This window comes from Rhodamnia argentea, chromosome 10 (assembly GCF_020921035.1).
Source record: "Rhodamnia argentea isolate NSW1041297 chromosome 10, ASM2092103v1, whole genome shotgun sequence".
Classification (NCBI taxonomy): Eukaryota; Viridiplantae; Streptophyta; class Magnoliopsida; order Myrtales; family Myrtaceae; genus Rhodamnia; species Rhodamnia argentea.
Window position 1 is genome coordinate 14,642,485 of NC_063159.1, and position 21,285 is coordinate 14,663,769.

Sequence of the window (21,285 nt, forward strand, 5' to 3'; positions counted from 1 at the left end):
CATGAGTGGAACCTGGGGCGTCAAGACGAAGAGTAAGTGATGCATAATGAACGATACAATTGATATGCCAGGATGACTTGTATTAGAAATTCTAAAACACAATAAGTGCACTTGACGAAATTCTGGAGATAGGATTGGCATTCCATATACAAATTGATCGAGAGTTGATGTCATTTTGGTCATGGCAAGCCGAATTAGTTGTGCTAAAGTATTCTGTGTGTCTCGTTCGATGAATTGGATGTCCAACTTAAGTTGACTATGGATTTGATTCGCTATCTTGTTCTTGAGAATAACTATAGAAGGAAGGATGGTTTGGTGTTATCGGCTCACTAGGCGCTGCATAAGCTATTCTGCAGCTAAGGATTTATTGGCCCGTGATGCATAATTGTTTGGTTTACATCCTTTTGGGGAGACACCCACAAGCCAAAACCTGCACGAATTCTCAACTCGACCAATATTCACGAACGCGATATAATCACTTTGTCACATGCATCGTACGTGAACGATTCTTATTACGTGATAGGTGTAGCTTTTCGAGTTCCTCTGAGCGGGAGACGCCGTGATCCGAGTTGGAAATTCGCTCCGGCGGGGGCTTTTTAGCCCTTTATGTGCTGTTGGATTCACACGCGAGTAAGGTTGGTATGAATATCGGTTCCTTAGTGGGCCTGATCCGACTTCGATAGGCCCGTGCGAGCCCGATCTGCATGATTGTTTTGAGTAGATGGGTTCTTCTAATATGGGCTCCACAATTGGCCCGGCCCGGCCCGTTACGAACTATAACTCAGCACAATGCTCAGCCCGAGCTCGCGGAAGCAGATCCCAAGCTGGGATACGCTCGAGGTGGCGGAGGTTGGAGGAGCTCCGTCGTTCTCGTTCTCGTGCACTGCACTGCGCTCTCACTGCACTCCAAGCGATCAAGGAAGCTTCAGCTACAGCCTTTTCGGGTTTTTCTCTCTCTCTCGTAGCAGGGTATTTTGTTTCTGCACGAGGATTTTCTTGCGTTTCTCCTGCGTGGAATTTCTGCCTTCTCCTGATTTTCTGTTGAAGATGACTGGTTTTGGCTGAACCTCTTATTAGCTTCCGGCATTGCTAAGACGTCGTTTATTTTGCTAAGGTTCTGCCTTGATATCTGGTTTTTACTAGCAACGCCGGCCGGGAGTGCTGATTCGAATTGGACCTGTACCGTGTTGATTGCCCAGCGTTCGTCAATCCGGTACGGCTGTTGAAGAAACCCTTGAAGCAGCTTTTGTGTTTTTTTTTTTCCTCCAGTTGTGATGAGCTCCTCATTTTGAACTTTTTCCTTCTCAGCTGTCATGGGTGTTGAAGAGGATCTCGAAGATTTGAATGCCCTCGCGGAGTCTACTGATGCCGCTGTCGATAGTCAGGCTCTGGGTTCTGCTGTCGATAGTGTTACCCTTCAACCGACCCTACCAGTTCTTCCACCCGTGATCCCGCCTCCCGCCGGGCCTCCGGTTGCTCTTGTTCCTACGAATCCTCCGGTCATTCGACCTCTGGCACCTCTACCCCTCCGCCCTCCTGTTTTCAGGCCTCCTGCACCCAAAAAAGAAGAGGCCGGAAGTAGTGACTCGGACTCGGACCATGACGATGGGGGGCGTGCGGGCAATGTTCCTGGGTCGACCGCCGAGTATGAGATTACAGAAGAGAGCAGGCTGGTGCGGGAGCGGCATGAAAAGGCAATGCAAGATCTGATGATGAAGCGGCGCGCTGCCGCTCTGGCAGTGCCCACTAATGATAAGGCTGTACGTGCTCGTCTTCGCCGGCTCGGAGAACCTATGACCCTCTTTGGGGAAAGAGAGATGGAAAGACGGGACCGGCTGCGGATGCTTATGGCTAAATTAGATGCTGAAGGGCAGCTCGAGAAGCTCATGAAAGCCCATGAGGATGAGGAGGCCGCTGCTTCCACTGCACCGGAGGATGTCGAGGAAGAGATGCTTCAGTATCCATTCTATACTGAAGGATCTAAAGCTCTTTTGGATGCTAGAATAGATATTGCAAAATTTTCGATCACAAGGGCTGCCCTGCGTCTTGAACGGGCAAGAAGGAGAAGGGATGACCCTGATGAGGATGTGGATGCAGAGATAGATTGGGCATTGAAAAAGGCCGAGAGCTTGTCCTTGCATTGCAGTGAGATTGGTGACGAACGACCTCTTTCAGGCTGCTCTTTCTCGCATGATGGAAAGCTGCTTGCCACATGGTAATTTACTTATTTTCTCCTCGATGCATGCGTGTTAAGTGTTTATTTGAATCTTGGAAGCTCTTTGTCCACCCGCCAGAACCACATTTCAAATTGCCTCTTGAGGGATGAAATCCCATTGACTTTATGTGCTAGCTGTACACCCAGTCATGCTGACTAGTGTCGAGCATAACATCGTTATTCATTTTTCATTATAAATTAGGAATCAGGCTTTCCAAATAATATTTCATGAGTAGACTCGGGCATTAGCAATTGTATGAGAATCACTTAACTTAGTTTTTCTGCTTTTGCTAGTTCCATGAGTGGAGTTGCTAAGTTATGGGACACATGCCGCATGCCTCAAGTAAGTAAAGTGTCTACATTGAAGGGTCACACAGAACGTGCTACTGATGTGGCCTTTTCTCCGGTGCAAAATCATATAGCAACTGCTTCTGCTGACCGGACTGCAAAGTTATGGAATGCTGAAGGAACTGTCTTGAAGACTTTTGAGGGGCATCTGGATCGCCTTGGTCGTATTGCATTTCATCCATCAGGGAAGTACCTGGGTACAACTAGCTTTGACAAGACATGGAGGTTGTGGGATATTGATACTGGTGAGGAACTACTTCTTCAAGAAGGCCATAGTAGAAGTGTTTATGGGATAGACTTCCACCAGGATGGATCTTTAGTGGCATCTTGCGGACTGGATGCTCTTGCACGTGTTTGGGACCTCCGCACCGGTAGAAGCATCCTTGCTTTGGAAGGACATGTTAAGCCAGTGAGTCTCATCAATTGCACGCTTCCCTTTGTTGTTGTTGATGTATGCTTGGCTGACAATATATTGTCATCTGTTGATTTTTACACATCTTCCATACACTTTTCAGATTCTGGGAATCAGCTTTTCACCCAATGGATATCATTTAGCAACTGGTGGTGAAGATAATACCTGTCGTATTTGGGATTTAAGAAAGAAAAAGTCATTGTATACTATTCCTGCTCATGCAAATCTTATATCAGAAGTGAAATTTGAGCCTCAAGAAGGATATTTTCTGGTGACTGCATCATATGATACTACGGCAAAGGTATTCATTTTACTAGATTGGCTTTCCGCCCTAAAATTAAATTGTTCTAGAAAATCTGTTCTTGTTTATATAACATCTGGTGTCTACACGCGATTAGGTCTGGTCGGCCAGAGACTTTAAGCCGGTGAAAACTTTGTCAGTGCATGAAGCCAAAATAACATCAATGGATATCACTGCGGGTAAGTTTCTTCATTCTTATGCAAGCATAACATCGTTATAATTCTCTTAGATTTATGGTTTTGAGGGTAAATTATGCAAAACTTGTGCAATATGATTAGTGCTCTACTTATTCGGGAAAATTTTGACGTGGCTGATCATGGAAGATACGTGCCATATGATGAACCGAGCCTCCTTATGGTTCCATAGTATTCTTTCTGTCAATATGAGGAATCTTACTTTTAAGACAGTCTTTCTGAAAGTAAATCGAATTATCCACTTTCCAGTTCATTTCTTTAGCAAATAGGTTTTTTAAAATTTTAATGGTTGCAATACTGAGAAAAACAATCGCAAAGCACTAAGTTTCAAGAGATAAAGTGGGTGGGATGGGAACAATATACAACAACTATGGTTGTTACAGGTTATTGTTCAGTCTTTATAATTTGTTAGTCTATGCCCACCCACACCCAAAAAAGGAAAAAATGTTTATATGGTGGCCAGACTAGATGGTATGAGGTGATGGTGGTTGCAAATGACATAGCAACATTAGGGGGTGGCAATGTATATTGTTTATATTGATTGGTGTTTGAAGGTTCAGTTACCAAACTGATAGGTTAGGTGGCTCTGAAACCCCAAAGAACAGCATGTATGATCCTTGAATCTTGATCAGCCCCGGTTGCTATTGACGTCATGTGTGTACTTATGATCTGGTGAATAGTTAAATCTGTTCAAAGTAATGTCAAGATCCTGTGGATCGCGGGCTGACATTAGCGACTTCTGTGATCTATAAATACAGTCAAGTGCAACTTTGAGATCTCTGATTGCTCAGTAGTTTCTAAGCCTTTTGTAACTTACTGTCGTGCGGATGTTTCTTAAACTGGTTACTCCATGGTATTAGGTAACCTGCATCGGGGAATTCTTGGTGTTTTGATGACAGACTGATTAATATCCCCAAGAATAAAGGAAAAGAGAGCATTTCACTGTTGAATTATGTCACTTGTCATTGTTTGACAAGAAAGAGTAATGACAAACTGATTTATCCCACCCTCCCAGTATATGCTTTAATTGGAATGACACAAGGGTAGATTGATACAATCTAAACCTCTAGTAAAATCCCTCCCATAACGAAACCTAACAGATAAAATACATTTCATAGTCCGTTTCAAGAATTGGCAATTTACCCATTCGATGACTATTACACTGGACATGCCCAAAATGGGTACTATCGCAGATGGTGAATTCAATACTAGATGCAACTTGGCATTCCAGTCTTCCTTCACCTTTTAGGGTCTATCCGAGAGAGAATACAGTATTTCATGGTTGTGAAGATCTCAGCATTCACAACTTCATTTTTGTCTAAATTGCGGAGTAAATGGGCCTCCAGATGTGGTATTTCATTTGATGATTTTCACTTTCCAAGAATAAAGGAAAACAGAGATTTCACTGTTGAATAATGTCAGATGACATTGTATTTCCCCCCTTTAGATGGATTCCTCTCCACTTGCTACCAGCTCATGAATGTGCTTTCTGTGCAGATGCAAGTCATATAGTTACGGTGTCGCATGACAGAACAATTAAGCTTTGGACCAGTGCCGACGACATGAAGGAACAGGCCATGGATGTTGACTAAATTCGGTTTCAGTTAGCGTGTACTATTTGAGCGGGAGCACAGAAATTGATCCTGTCGGAAGTTGGTAAATGTCTGCGCAGATCTGAGGCATGATTTTGAGCGTTTCCTTTTCCCGTCTACAAGTGTTTCTGGCTTGCTTTTACTATAGTTTTCGATTGGGTGCTCGAAAGATATTTCAGAAAGTACCCAAACATCTTAGCTGCGGTTCCTGCCTCTTTCTATATGGTAGACCCCTGTGACATGTCTTAGGAACAAGCTTAAGACGTCGGATAGGCGTACTGCTGTCCTCGTTTCAATGCCAGTCGTTAACGCTATACAACAAAAAGGAAAATCAACCCCCATTTGCTTGAGGAGGTGGCAAGTAGCTTTGGATGAGCTACTCTTGCATTCTATAGGTGTACTGCATCTTTCGCTTACATAATTTAGTGCATTAATCCTTGGTACTTTAGGGAATTTAGTTTGTTAAAAAATTCCAATTTGCTTGCGCTACTCAGGTTTTAGATATTGAGATATGGAATATACTTCGTGTCGCAAAAGCTTACATTTATAATTTAGAGTTGTGGACAGAGAAGATAAGTAAAATCAAATGCATGTGACATAGATAATGCACAAAAAAATATGTTATTATCACAAAAAATCTTAAATTGATACATTTGTGGCAAATTTATTTTAGCTAAAAAAATTTCAAACTTGTACAAGTGTGATAGTTTTATCGAAAATTAATTTGTTGACTACTAAAAATTTTAAAAATTTCAAATTGGTATATATATGACAAACGGAAGGTAAAAATTGTAAATTGGTACATCCGTTAATTATCACGTATCATTTAACTCAATAATTTTTTACATTAAAAAATTGACATAAATTGATGAAAGGTGGTGTATCGGTTTGGAATTTTTTATGGTCAAAAAATTAGTTTTTGGTAAATTTATCATGCATGTACTAATTTGAAATTTTTCATAGTATTAACCTAAAAAAAAATTAAGAAGCACACTGCTTTTCTCTTGTTAGACTCAACATTAGCTAATTTGTTCAGTATTGTATCACTTTAAGATAATTTGAAAAAAAAAAATTCAACCAAAATGAAAAGCAATTGAAAGTGGAATTTACTTGGATCACGTGAACCCATCTATTTCGCGGATACCAATTTCGCACCTGAAGGATTGAGAAAACAATTGATTGATATCTTCCTCGTCGACTTTTCTTCTTTTAGAGATTCTCGAGGATCCAATAATCATATAGAGCAATTGCGTTGCACGAACGACCCCCGTTTAAATCATCAAAGATGGTTCTAAATATTCAATTAAATAAGATTAGATATCTATAGAAAATGTTACATAATTATTCTAAGGTAGATTCACTAAATATGACCGTAGATGAAGATTCAAACACATTTATATGACGTTTTGAAAACAATGTAAACTAATTGTTCATCACTTAAACTTTCGACAATGCTCGTAGTAAGGGAGTTATTTAGAACTTTCAATTGAGCTCGCTAGCCAAAAATCAATATTAACATGGACTTTGTTCTTCTTTCTGAATGACAAATCTACTTCTCAATTGACAAAATCATCTCATGCGTTATAAAAACATATCATGGATATATTGTCGTATTCGGTTAAATCAAACCAATCCTAACATCTAATACATATACTATCCCAATATAATGTCATTTTTAAATTCTTTTGAAAAGCAAATCATATCTAGGCTCGTTTGGGTGCAATTATAGTCAAGAATATATTAGTCTTGAAGAACTTTAACCTTAATTTCGAAATTAACCAAACAAATAAAAGAGCAACTGCAAGAGTTGAATTCCCAATATTGTCTAACGATTGGACATAACAAATAATCTTAAAAAGTCACTCGCAACCTCCAAATATAAAAAAGAAACCAAAAACGCAAAAACTATGAAAAAAAAAGAAGAAGCTCCCTATAGGTTTCTCAGGGAATCCCCCGCCGAAATCTTACATTTGTATGATCACATATCTCAGACATTGCTTTGAGAAAGAAAGTTAAGAAAACTAATCAATATCTTCCACCAAAAATAAGTTGTAATTAAACAACTAAACAATGCTAATACAAAACATGCTGATCAGAGAGCATAGGATACGTTTTAACCATCTCGTGTCAAAATCTAGTTCAACTCTCTATCGAAGCTACAAATCTTCAGCATCTCTTTCCGAAATATCTGCGAGCCTGAGGAGGTGAAGTGAATTCTGTGATGGAAGTGTAAACAATACAACATGTGCCACCATTCAGAGGCGAGTCTCCAAGAATTCACGAGCAGAACAGTGCTGCACTACTACAATTCCACCATTCTACTTGTACCATCCAGCAAGCAACCACCTCAACAAGAAGCAGAAGCAGCATGCCATAGCCTGTCGGAAGTTAACATACATCTATTTGTGACAATCGTGGAGAACGGCTAAGCAGAGAAATTAAAAATACAGTGATGCATGGTGACGCCAATTATATGTGATGTGCATTTGAGGAAAAAGCTTACAATAGATATAACTATTGGTCTCTAAAAGAGGGAAAAGGTGAACCATGTAGCAGCCTGCAGCCCTTATCAAAGGTAATCCGAAGATCCAACTAAAATGCCTTATAGGGCAAGGGCAAGATGTTGCACTACAACACCTTTTAGTCTAGACAAAACTTGTTAATGGGCAGGACCTATAAATAGTCATGCTCATAGGAGAACAAGGGTCGTTTGGCGGTGTCGATCTCTTTTGTTCCGAAACAAAAAGATCGAAACATGTTTGGTAATGGAAAAAAATGATTTTGATCGGTCGGAACTTGGACACTTTTAAGCAAAAAGATGATTGTGTTTTGGACACTTTGGGGATCATTTTACACAATATACTTATGACTTATCCCTCATACTTATAATTAAAATTTTAATATAAAATGGTATTATTTTAAAAAAAAAGTCCACGTGGATTTTCAACTTTACATAAATTAAAATAAATTAAATTCAATTTTAAAATTGCTAAAACTAATTTTCTTAAATTAAAATTTTTATTTAAGGAAAATTTAATAAAAAATTTAAAAATTTAAGAAATGGGGGAAATGAAAATATTTATATTTTTAATTTAATAATTAAAAATAATTAAAAAATTTAGATTGAAATAGCTAAAATTTTGAAAAAATTCGTCAATCTTCCCCCCCCTTTTTTTAATTAGTTTTTTTGTAAAATTTTAAGCCTATTTTTAAATTCAATTTAAATTTATATTTATATTTAAAAATTAGTTTTTAGAAAATTTTTAAATAATCTAATTTATTTTTATATTAAGGGACCTCAATATGCATTTTTTCAAATTTTTAGCTATTTTTTTTTATTTCCTATTATGTTTTTTCAACTTTATCTTTTTATTTTATTTTATTAAAGATTGGACCCAACCCTCCGTAACTAAATCTCCATTTTTCTCCATTTTTCGAGCGCACAAAATTTTGTCAAGTCGGGTGAAGGAAAATCATGTAGTTGAGTTGTCTTGTAAGCTTGTACGATGTGTAATTACAAGAGAAAAAATTTGGGTTGCACAATGAGGAGCTTTTCTTTTATTTTTTTTGGGTAATCAATCTAAAGTCACGATAAATAATAACAAACAAATGATTTAGACAAATTCTGTAAATGTAATACGAATTACTTTTCAAACAATATAACATTGATACTCATGAAAATCGACAAACGAATTGGGAACGGAAATTTTTTTTTTTTTTTGTCCATAATCACTATTTGATTATTTTCCTTTTTCCATCAAATGTGATTATATAATTATTTGATTTAAATGAAAATTGGGAACGGAAATTGCTCCAAACGCGTTTCTTGGAACAAAATTTTAATTGTTTGATTCTCAAAAATCATTGAATCAAAAAGTTTTTGATCGAATCATTTAATGGAAAATAGTCATGCTCATTATGGGCCAAACAGACCCCAAGAGTCCTAAATAATTCTTTTTCTTTCATCCAGTAACGAATCAGAGGCAAGAGATAAAAAACCTGGAACAGAAGAAGAAGGATGCAAAGCGACTTTTCTGTTTTCCGGCCGAATGCTCTTAGAAAGAAATTGACTAGTGTCCCGTCATTGGTGCCAGTCAGTAGTCCACTCTGAGGATCAAATCTAAAATTCATACACACAAAATCATCATGTCATCAAATTACATAGACCAATATTACCATAGTGGAAGCCAAAAATTTGGAGGTCAATAATACTACCTAGGTAGACGATGCCTTGGACATTTGACAAATCCGGCTAGCTGGAAAAAGAAGGTAAAATTAATTAAAAAAAATGGCCCAGATAATACACAGAATTGAGAGAGAGAGAGAGAGAGAGAGAGAGAGAGAGAGAGAGAGAAAGAACCTGTGGTAGTGAAAGTAAAAAGTTCAAAATTTGCGGGAGGAAGAAGATCAGCAGTGTTTCACTGAACCAAATTGAGTAGAAACGGAAAAATAATTAGCTGCAAAGCCTTGTCAAGAATTCAGCTGCAATAGCAAATGCAACTGTGCAGAATGTTGACCAGACAAAAAAGGTAAACACTTGCAATTGGAACTGAGTGGAAGCTAGCCTAAGGTAAAAAATGGCCCACATGATAGCAACATAACTAATGATTTATATTGGTATCAGTTTCTAAAACAGCAGCTCTTATTTTGCCATTAATGATTTAACAGCTAATTGTGCATATGTAGAGGGGTATATCACCATCAGGGGACAATTTTCTAACAGTCTGGTCAAAGGACGTGTAATTAACCATCATGTCATTGAAGGACTTATAAGCAGAGCCCCATACTATTTCGAATCTAAACAGCTAATCGCACGGCTTAATTCATTCAGTTTGGAATACAATCTACGAAAAATAACTCGCTGTAAGTCATTTATGAAACAACATTCAGGCCGTGTATAATAGTTTTCTAACTGGTGCTGAATAACTGGAACAATGCTTGCATTTCAGCTGCGTAAAACAGCATATGCAGGTAAGACAGACCACATAACGGAAAAAAGATGAAAGCACTTTCGCTTATGCCTGCACTTGATATCTCCTTAAACAGCGAAAGAGCATCTTTAAAATGTGGAAGCCACAAGAAAGGGCCTACCTATAATGTCCTAAAATCCCAACCACTGCCATTGTCATCCCAGCAAAGTAAGTGTAAGTATCTCCAACAAAAACAGAAGATGGATACCTACATTGGGCAGAGACAGGAAACTTATCAGGTGTGGTTCTCCACATCTACTAATAACACATTCAAAAATACTGAGGATAGATATTCATTAGATTACCAATTGTATGAAAGCAAAGCCAAGGACGTGGCTAACATTGGTTGAACAAGATAAATAGAAAATGCATGAGCCTGCATGTACTCGGGATCTTTTGATGCTCCAATTTGGATAATGTTGTGCAGCAGAATCTGTAAATGGGTTAAATGTGTAAGATTGTTATAGAACGGGATGCTAAATGCTCACTAGTTCGTGCTTACCGCAGCTGCAATGACAACCGTTTGACCCACTTCAAGACCATTTAAGCCAGCATGAATGTTGATTGAGTTTGTGCAGAACACCGCCAAAAGTCCCATGTATAGCTTATAAATCCATCCTGTCCGGATCATAATTGGATTTGCGACATAGAGGATAAGCAACTCAATGGTCAAGACAACAATAAATATCTTGGTGATTGCTCATATTCAATCCTCTCCTTATGTCCAACATTACTTGCACTACCCATTATGAGTTTCCAACCAACGCATAAATCAAAATTAGGTTGTTTTCTCTTTTCTTGTTTCGGTCAGTGACAAAAAAAATAGCTAGGTCAATCTGTGATATCCCAATAGGCCAGTATACTTGTGCTCCAATGTGACTTTTGGGCGAACAGATATAAGAGTTATGTACATCAGCATGCATGTCCACTCTCAATATCATGTCCAACTGTATACAATTTCCGAAATTAGATCACCTCGAGGGTGGGAAAGACATTGAGATGGGAAAGAAATTGAGATTTCCATGGAAAGCAAACACTTTGGATGCATTCAATGATTAGAGACTTTTGAACTTCGATTCCAATACATACCTAAGTTCAATATCTCCATACCAACGTATGGAATGAGAGGCTTTGGTATGATAATAGTTGTATGCCCAGCATAGGCCATCAGCAAAGGAAGAGCAGCAAATGATGGTAGGATTAACTTCCTGTTCTTGCAGATTAGAAGTAAATCCAGAATAGAGTCAGTTCCATCTCATAATTTGGTGGCATAAATTATGTGATGACCGGGTGAGCTTGTTATACCAACACGCGTTTTCTCCTAATATTGAAGTACATTCCAATAACATCTGAAAATGATGGATCGACAGAGACTTACACTCTCCAGGGAACATCAAGGACGTCATCCATAAAACCAAGCAAAATCATGAAGCAAATTGATGCTAACGCTGCATTATACTCAACAAGCCACTGCACAAAGTAAACAGCAGAATTTTGATTTTCAATTAGCAAAGGGAGGAGCTCAGAGTTGAAAAATACATGGTGGGAAAGAACTTAATAAACCCAGTGTTTGCAATGCTTTAGAAATAATCTGATTACACCAATGGTTATTAACCAGAGAAGATAAGATGGAGAAAGAATGCACCAGTTGGGAATTGACATGACTAAACCAAAGCATTGAGAAAATAAACAACCAGACGAAATGATGAAGGAACTACTCCCTACACATTTTAAGTCGTGTTCAAGAAGACGGCAAGATTCATGACAAGAAGCTGAGGCATCACATTATGAAGAATAGGGTAAGGGAACCACGTTAACAGCTCAAGGTTTAGTATAAGTAAATTTATGAGCTCAAAAAGGGAGCAAAAAAGAAACCTAGAATAGTTAAGAAAAGTGCAGCACGCCATTAAGTTTGAAATTAGGAAGAAACAAAAGAAGTTCCCATAGAGGCTCAATTGATTATCTAAGTCAACTGCTCCAAGAAACAACAAGAGCCACCTAATCATCGTGCTTGTCAACCATTCAAACAAGAGAACTTACATTTGAATCTGCTGTAAAATTGAAATACTGGAACACAATTGCCAAGACCAAGTATACGATCCCAACAACAATACCCAGTGACTCAGGCCTGCATATCAACAAGTGTTACCATTACATTTGCCAAAGAAGAGCCACATAATTAGAAGACATCAAATTTACTGAATGACCCAACTACATAGGGAAAACTGAGTTTATGCTTTCCATGATCACATGCCAGGTGAACAATTTATGAACCCAATGATCCCAAATAAGCAATGAACAACTCGCCTATATCACGAAAAAACACAAATTCCAATACCTACTGTCTAGGACATAACTTAAATCTACAGCCTAATGAGAAAGACCACATCATTTGCAGCTGTAGTGTCCCAATTCCAAACCGCAGCTTCTAATTCAAGCCACTGGAGCTGCAGAGATGTCGCAATACTTCATTCTAGAATGCGGGAAATGAAAATGCGAATGCAAATCACGTTGCTGGAAACCCCAGATAACTACATCATAAATGCAACAGGTCCCAAACTTAGTATAAGCGACTTCGTCTCGTGAAGCCAATTGGAGGAACAAGAATTCCACTCCTATCCAGCTCAATGTAACATATACAACGCGACTGTTGAGCAAATTCTAGTTCAAGCATCCAAACGCAGTACAAAACCAGCTAATTCTATTTACAACCTCGACAAAGATCAAAATTTGCAGCTAAAATCACGCAGTTCGTGCAAAATACTCACACTTTTACCGTCCCCTGAGGAGTCCCCTTCTTGTTGATGTCGTATCCGAACAGGTTACGCCTCAGAACGTATGTGGAGGCGACCGGGATCAACTTCACCGTGGCGAAGAACCCCGCGAGGCTGAGGCCGGCGTTAATGAGGATCGACCTCTTGAGCTCTCCATCGATGTCGAAGTGGCGCGCGATCAGATAGAGGTACGGGACCAAGAAAAGAGCGGAGAGCTTGAGGATGAAGCCGAGCTTTGGCGGGGCGATTGGGGGATCGATCGGTGCGGTGCCCGTGGATTTGGGCAGGGCCTTGAGGGTCTCATCGTTTTGAGGAGGACGGGGCTTTGCGGAAGCGTCCGAGGAAACAGAAGCTCTCTTGCGAGCTGCCATGGCTGAATCTCGAGTCGCCGCCCAGTGAGAGTCTTGGTTTTCCTCAGTGACCCTCTCTTTCTCCCTCCCTCTCTCTCTCTCTCTCTCTCGCGCGGTCGAACTCGACTCCGCTTTAGAGCCACGTCAGAATCATACGCGTCATGGTTTCTAATCGTATTCTGCCACGTGTCTTAACGTGTAATCTAGTCACATTGTGCCACGTGTGTGTGACTTAAAAATAATATCTATTTTGAACATGTAAAATCAATGAATTTTACCTTTGTCTTTTTGGCCAAACATAATGTTGGCGGAACAAGATTTGTCAAAGAGCACGGCAAGTTGCCGATGTCATACCATGTACTAAATATTTTTAAGAGTCTTGACAACTGCATTTGATATTTACAAACTCATTTTGAAGGCATTATAGAAATAATTTAACCCATGACTATTGAAAAGACAACCATACAATACATAATTCTCCGTGCCCGTCTCAATTCAGCAAGTTTTACTTTTAAAAATTCTTAAGCATACTTATGATGACATGAAGCCATTCCAACATTTAATTTCTTGCCACCACGTTGCTAATTTAAAGAGATAAAACAAGAAAAATGTTCGTTTAGAAATGATGCGGAGGAAAAATTACAAAAGGGTGCAACAAAGACATGTCACTCGGGCTTGTTAGGGATATTCAACACTTTGGTGAAATGAAGATTCTCTGTCCTTTGGGAGGGCTTCACTTTAGTTCCTTTATTTGGCAATTAGCGAGTGTCTCGGTTTCATGCAAGCTCGTGAAAGTAGATACTCATGGGCGGATTCAACTTTCTCAGGTTGATGCTTAGTAAGTAGACAATAGATATTCATATCTTACGGTACGATTTTAGGTGATATGATGAAATCTTCATAATGCATTATGCATGGAATTGACCCTTTTTTAGTGACAGGCCTAAGAATACACGATGGGAATGTACCTGTGTGTCCCGAAAGATGCAACCCTTAGAATTATAATATAAGCTTATTTCTAGCCAATTCAGGATTATCATGGATGTCGCCTAATCTTTATTTCCACAATTTTGGAAATGTTTTAATAGAAAAAATTAATTTTAAAACCAACGGCCATTATTGTGGATGAATAAAATATTTACTAAAGCAATTAATGTAGCCCATATTAATTGCTTCTTTTTTTGTCATAACAAGTCAATTTCGAGGGGTTTTCGTGTGTGAATTCTCGTAATATATATGGATTTTTTAATTGGTTGACTTTTCCACACAAAAAAAATCAGTTGACTTGTCTTATTTATTGACAAATCTCATACTTTATTTTATTTTTTTTCTCTTTCCTTTATAAATGCATTTTGTAGTTTTTCTCTTCCATTTTTTTTTTTAGATTCAATTTGTTCCCCACAAAAGAAAAGAGAGGAGGAAAAGAGGAGGGATAACGACACCAATGGTTGCTGAACTTTGGCCCAATTTATAATGTGGTCCATAAATTTTTAATTTGACCATTATAGTTCTTAAATTTTAACTCAATGTGTGATGTAGTTTCTGAATTATTAATTTGATCAATATGGTTCTTGAACTTTTGGAATATACTCAACTTAATCCATGAACTATAAAATAATATTCAATGTAGTATTTTCATTAATTCAAATTTATGGATGATATTGGATTTTTTTTTTATAGGTCATGGGCTAATTTGAATATGTTTCAAAAGTTCGAGGGTCATATTGAATAAATAAAAAATTCAGGAATCACATTATATATTAGATAAAAGTTTAGAAATTATATTGGTCAAATTAAAAATTTAGGGATGATATTGTATATTGGGTAAAAATTTGAGGATTATTTGTGCGATTTTCTCAAAAGAGGTGGAGGAGAAGACAAAAAAGCAAACTGAAAAAGAAAAAAGAAGAAGGGAATTAAGAAAAACACCGCCAACGACAAAAACAAAACGGCTCCGAGTGACATTGCTTTCCTCTTCCTCCTGCAGTTTCAATGTCAATGTCTCTCCATATAACGCTGGAGAGTTTGATATAGTCGATGCAACCAGTCGTCCATCTCCGTCTCGCTCGCTCGCTAACCTCCTCCAATGGCGGGTCACCACTCCTCTCAATCGTCTCACCAGGCCTTCGCCTCGCGCCTCCTCCTCCTCCTCACTGCCCTCCCGTTGACTCTCGCCTGCTTCGCCTTCGTCCTCCAATGGCGCGGCGGCCTCAACGATCCCGTCACCCGCTGGTCCACCGATCGCCTCGAGTTCCCCGGCATGGACGGCGCCGGGGGCTCCAATGTGCCGTCTTCCCGCGCCTCGCGCGGCGATGGCTCCGATTGCGCCGACGTCCTCGGCCGGAGCCGGACGGCGTCGTTCCCGTACTACCGCGATTGGAAGTTCGATCTCGGATCGGATCTGCGGCCTCAGGTGAGTTCGGTTCTCCAGCGATTTTGCGGTGCGTTCCCTGATGTGGGCGCGCCGCGGTTTTGCTATTGGAGTTCGAAGCTAGGAGAGACGTGTCGTGTTTCTACACGAAGGAATGGGTTGATAATCGCGTGTGGACTCTTACTAATTCATGCTTGTGCAATGTGCGAAAAGCGTTGTGACTTACGGCTTGTGAGGCACCATTTTCATTTTGAGTGAGCTGGCTCGTGTTGCTATTTATTATTTCAATGTCCAGTTTGTGCGTACTTGGCGGTGTTTGATATGTGGACTAGTGAATTTAGCACTTGCATTTGCATGACCTGATCACGACCAAGCGGCAGTAGCATCTCGATTTTGTTGAATTATTTGGCAACAAGTAGATTAATCACAGCAGTAGAGATGGCAAATGTGCACTCTCCAATAACAGTACTGCCCGAGATTTATAGTATATCTAGGATGACGTAGTCAACTCCCATGTGTATAAATTGAGCCTGTCTCCGTCATACGGGGCAAGGATCAGGAATTAAGGAACTTATTCCATAAGGAATGCAAACTTGTGGTCATTTGATTTGCTAACTATGAAAATAGAGCAACCCGTATGGTGTTGGTTTTATTAGTTAGAAGAAATTCTACCGGTATTATGTATGGAACATTGTGCAGTGTGTACGAGTGGGAGGATGAGTTATCAAACTGGTCAGAGCCTATCTGTCAGATCATTCAGTCTGGCTGTAAATTTTGTTAGTTATACTCTATATTAATTGACATACATACATATATACATACATATATACATATATATATATAGAGATAGAGAGAGAGAGAGAGAGAGATCTCACACACACACACACATAGACCAGTCATTTACAAAGCCTGGAGAAAAGCTGGCCTTTTTTTGCGTGAGTTGCATACTATGTCTTGGCATTTCAAGATGACCTTTCACAATTGTGGAAGCAGAGTTGGGCTTTTCGGTTGACAGAGGAAATTCCTTTCCATCCATACTGCAGAGTTGTAGAACCCTGTTGTGTTGTCTCATACAACATGAGTACCCAAACTTTATCATCTAATCTTTATGCGTTATGTTGATTTTTTTTTATCCTGCCCAAAACGGGAATATTATCTCAACTGGCAGGTTCACTTTCATAAAATCCTATCCTTTTCACATAGCCAGTGGAATGATATTAGCTTATTGTCATAAATTGAGGGTGATTTCTACTTATGTTGTCTTGAAATGAGTTTTGCTTTTAGAAATGGCAAGTTTTGAGGCTGATAATTCATTTCATCCCTTTTCTTTTCTCTGCCTCCCTTCCTCTTCCCACCAAAAGAGAAAATAACTCTCATCTAATTATGTGTGAGATTTCATAAGGTAGAGTAGTTGTTTTGTTTGCATATGACAACCTTTCGTTCTATTTCCTGCTAAAGCGATGTACAGATGACTTGATATGTCTATTGTGCTTTTTCAGATATGCATCACGACAAGCACTTCTGCTGGCCTAGAACAGACACTGCCATGGCTATTTTATCATAAGGTTATTGGAGTATCAACCTTTTTCCTTTTCGTGGAAGGAAAGGCTGCCTCGCCTGAAGTGTCTAAAGTTTTGGAATCTATTCCAGTGAGTTGAAATTATGTGTTTTCTCCGAATTATATAAACAGTGGCCCACCTGTTCTGCAATCTTTCTCTTGTTGTTTCCCATCAAATTTTGATCCATGATTATTTCATAATTTGCTGAGGAATTTATTTTCAGGGGGTCAGGGTCATATACAGGACGAGAGAACTAGAGGAACAGCAAGCAAAAAGGTTTGTATAATCCGTGTCTTCGGAAAGTCATCTATTTACAATAGTGTTCTCTAGTGTTCTCATGCTTTCTTTCTTGAACATTTGATGAAACTTCAACCGATTTTGGACATGATATGATGCAGAGATTTCTTGACAAAAGTAATGAGGTGTAGAAGTACAATCGACATATGTAATCATTATTCCATGCAAATCTACTACAACGATGATTGAGCCATTTCCTACTCCCATTTCTTTTCCTTTTTGGCTAAGTGCCGTTTCCTACGTAAATAGGGTCATCTTGCCAGCTTTTCGACTGTACTGGCTCTCCACAGTGTGATCGGTTGAAACGAACAAGGAAAACTGAAGTTGTGCTATATGTTTGACCAGCAACCATTTTTGCATCTTGCTCGACTCTTCCGATTTTGATGAATTTATTTTTATTTTTGTATATAATGTCATGTTCAGCCGTATCTGGAATGAGACTTGGTTGGCAAGCTTCTTCTTCAAGCCATGCAACTATGAGCTTTTTGTGAAGCAATCCCTAAATATGGAAATGGCTATTGTCATGGCAAGGGTATGCATAGTATTTGCTTAATCCTATCGTCCAAAATGTCTTTTAAATTCATTAGAAAGACATTTGAATATTTCATAGCAAGTTAATATCTTCTTTCGATTTTAGGATGCAGGGATGGATTGGATCATCCATCTGGACACTGACGAGCTCATATATCCAGCTGGAACTCGTGAGTATTCATTGAGACAGCTGCTGGCTGATGTGCCTGGAAATGTTGATATGGTCATTTTTCCAAATTATGTGAGTCAAATGTCTTTAGCATGTGGAAACTGAATTCCCTTTCTACCCCACGATGTCCTGATTATCCACTAATATGCGATCCTCTTATATCAGGAAAGCAGTGTGGAGAGAGATGATGTTAAAGAGCCCTTTAGTGAGGTAAGGTTTTCGATCATTTTGTCATCTATCTTTCAGCTGATTTTGGTAGTAATGAATATAAATAACTTAACTGGCCGAAGAACTTTTAATGTCAGCATAATTTGCAACGCGATCACTTTGACAAGGTTAAAAGGCATGATGTACTTTGGAGCCTTCCATTAGATTTATCAACTTGGTTAAATATAAAGCAGCTCATCTTTTACCTGTTTCACATCGAACTTTCCGAGCTACATTCTGCGATTTTCATTGGAAGAGCATCAATTAGTATTTTGCATGCATTGTATGTTCTTGGTCCTCACGGTGCATTGATAATTTAGAGACATATATTCTACTCTAGATCATCATCAAACGTCTATGTTGGGTTTTGGGCCATAGCAGTCTCTGTCTTCACCAAAAATTACTCTTTCTTTCAACATTTATCTAAGTGTTAGTCTTTTACAGGTGTCAATGTTTAAAAAGAACTATGATCATCTAACAAAAGATGTATACTTTGGCAATTACAAAGATGCAACTCGTGGTAATCCAAATTACTTTCTGACTTATGGAAATGGGAAGGCTGCGGCTCGTATTCAAGATCATCTTCGTCCCAATGGTGCTCACAGATGGCACAACTACATGAAAACCCCAAAGTATGGCTGTGGTTGCATGCTTATTTACTTCACTTTTTGGCTGATGATATAGAGATGCCATGTGTGCATGCGTGTGTAGTGAGGTGTTCCAAATGTTTCGCCTTTGTTTGGATAGTGTTTATGGGATCTCATCTCATGCAACGCACGCATTGTTGGCCATGTCTTTTGTTTGTAAGTTGATGGCAACTCATCTCATACTGCTGACACGAAGTATTATTGTGTGCGATCTGTGGTAGTGAGATTAAATTGGAAGAGGCCGCTGTTCTGCATTACACATATCCAAAGTTTTCGGATTTGACATCAAGACGTGATCGGTGTGGCTGCAAGCCTACAAAGGAGGATGTGAAAAGATGCTTCATGTTGGAGTTTGACCGAGCAGTAAGTTCCTACAGTATATTTTTCCTTCCCACTGGGGATTTATTGCCGGCTCCCAGCAACAGGACCACATTTTTTTTTTTCGGAAATTTTAAGAATCTAATTTCCATTTGATGGGCAACTAAAATCATAATTGACGATGGCGAGATTTGTTTATGACTTGTCAATATTTTTTCAACACTCAATTATATTGCAGGCTTTCATTATTGCATCAACTGCGACAGAGGAGGAAATGCTTCGCTGGTAAATGCACTTCATCATCACTCTATTGTCCATGATTTATTATCTTGTAGCATGGTCAGAATTTACGAGTCCCTTTGATTCGGACAAGGAAAGGAATCCCATTCCTCAACTGGGTGGTGCTTTTGGTTCCATTTGGATTAGGAACGAAAATTGGTGGTGAACTCATTTGACCTAAGTTTAAGCAACTTACTCTTTCTCAAGTCATCGGATAAATTATGGCTATCCCCACAATCACCTATGTTTTTCATGTGGGGTTGATCATTCGTGAGAATAACATTGCTGTGCATTTGGGGCTAGAGTACGGTCATGCATTAGAGTACTATTGCTATCCATTTGGACTTCTTTTATCTTGTCCATTTGGACTTAGACTATCATATCTCTGTGCCAGCTCTTACATAGTGAAACTCTCTTAAAGGAGAGTAGAGACACAGTCATCATTCACCATAGGATCTTCCATGTATGACAGGATCTTGAGAATGTTACTTTGTGTACTCGATAACATTTCGCTGGATCAGTTCTCTGAAGCAGTTTTGTCAGATGCATTTGAATTCTGAAGTTATTTTGCATGCATTTCTTTCTTTTTCCCTGCAGGTATCGAGAACGAGTTGTATGGACAGACCGAACGGTGAATCTTAAACTCCTTAGGAGAGGCATTTTGACTCGCATTTATGCTCCTATGGTAAGTTCTAATTAAGGGGCATCTTTACATTGTGCAGTAAGTAAGTTTATGGTAGTGAGATACTTCTATAAGATTGAACAAAATCACTAGTAGCATTTCCTTTCCAACTTTACAGGTTATCGTGCAAGGATTGAGAGAATCTGGTGTTTTCAGCTCTGTAATAGCATCAGCACAAGAGACGGACAAGATTGTGTCCATTGAGAACAGGAACTCTTCTAGGAAACTTGAATCTGGAGAGGTTTCCTCTAGAAAGATAGGTACCAACAAAGAGTCTCGAGCAATCCCAAGAAGAGTATTGGAAAGTACCGAGAGCGATATTCACCCTTCAGCAGTCCCACCATTATCTCCTCCTGGTGCGGATGACTCTCACTTATTGTCTGATGCATTAAGGATACAGTGAGTCTTGCCTCCTTATAACCGGTCTTATTTGAGAAAAGCACGACATTTACACATCTCTGCCAAAGTGGAATGTGCCGGATGAGAGAGATTGGAGCCAGATCTAGCCGGCATTGGACGTTCAGTTCCAGTTTTATGGTTCTTCCCGATCACTACCCAAGCGTTGACGTACATTTCGGGATTCGAGCATACAGCATTGACCTGGAGGGGTTCTTCCTCTTTTTTTTCCCCTATATCGGGCTGATTTTTTCTGCATTTGCCCCGTTTTTTTTTTTTCCTTACGGTTATCTTGGGTCCTTTCCCAGGATTGCCAATCTTCTTATATGTTTATTCATACGCTCGGACATTTTTTTCTCTTTGGAGGGGGGCGGGGAGGATTTACTTTTCACCCCCATTTACACTATACAAATAGTCACTCTAGGAAGATTTTACCTCACATTTCCACTTTGTGTTCAGAACTGTCTTCAGTATAAACTTTCACATATCACAGCAAATCATTTAAGGGTTAGAAAATACTTATACATTGTCGTTTCGGCAGTTCTCTTTGCTGCGCCCCTATCGTGGATGTTTATCCCAATGTTTTAAGAATTCTTCTCTACGGACGGGGTTAATTTATCAAAGGGCTATTACATCCTAAGGTTATTCTATCTGAACTGTGACTGGGAACTGC

General features: G+C 39.2%; 3 protein-coding genes across 7 annotated transcripts; 2 read left to right on the top strand and 1 right to left on the bottom strand.

Annotated features, from left to right (window-relative positions):
* Positions 1-925: 925 nt before the first annotated feature.
* Positions 926-5,548, top strand: LOC115731956 (U4/U6 small nuclear ribonucleoprotein PRP4-like protein). Of its 5 annotated transcripts, none has more exons than XM_048271158.1 (7): positions 926-944; positions 1,144-1,213; positions 1,309-2,215; positions 2,510-2,972; positions 3,079-3,276; positions 3,374-3,455; positions 4,968-5,176. In XM_048271158.1, the coding sequence occupies exons 3-7, from the start codon at positions 1,314-1,316 to the stop codon at positions 5,060-5,062; spliced, it is 1,740 nt and encodes a 579-aa protein (XP_048127115.1). In that variant the 5' UTR covers positions 926-944; positions 1,144-1,213; positions 1,309-1,313; the 3' UTR covers positions 5,063-5,176. The 5 variants fall into 5 exon arrangements, 3 of the variants coding, with proteins under 3 accessions (XP_048127115.1, XP_048127113.1, XP_048127114.1); XM_048271156.1 differs by having other exon boundaries at positions 929-944; positions 1,115-1,213; XM_048271157.1 differs by lacking the exon at positions 926-944 and adding an exon at positions 964-1,054.
* A 1,301-nt stretch (positions 5,549-6,849) lies between these two features.
* Positions 6,850-13,242, bottom strand: LOC115734106 (UDP-N-acetylglucosamine--dolichyl-phosphate N-acetylglucosaminephosphotransferase-like). Its single transcript, XM_048271159.1, has 11 exons — positions 12,801-13,242; positions 12,073-12,160; positions 11,411-11,502; positions 11,122-11,240; positions 10,535-10,650; positions 10,338-10,465; positions 10,154-10,240; positions 9,423-9,483; positions 9,278-9,318; positions 9,062-9,182; positions 6,850-7,440 (listed from the first exon to the last, which is right to left on the bottom strand). The coding sequence occupies exons 1-11, from the start codon at positions 13,175-13,177 to the stop codon at positions 7,381-7,383; spliced, it is 1,290 nt and encodes a 429-aa protein (XP_048127116.1). The 5' UTR covers positions 13,178-13,242; the 3' UTR covers positions 6,850-7,380.
* Positions 13,243-15,095: 1,853 nt separating this feature from the next.
* LOC115733120 (glycosyltransferase-like At2g41451) lies at positions 15,096-21,116 on the top strand. Its single transcript, XM_030663790.2, has 11 exons — positions 15,096-15,569; positions 17,027-17,176; positions 17,310-17,362; positions 17,807-17,915; positions 18,021-18,155; positions 18,249-18,293; positions 18,735-18,922; positions 19,159-19,300; positions 19,494-19,540; positions 20,132-20,219; positions 20,335-21,116. Exons 1-11 carry the CDS (start codon positions 15,243-15,245, stop codon positions 20,617-20,619), a joined length of 1,569 nt encoding a protein of 522 aa, XP_030519650.2. The 5' UTR covers positions 15,096-15,242; the 3' UTR covers positions 20,620-21,116.
* Positions 21,117-21,285: the final 169 nt, after the last annotated feature.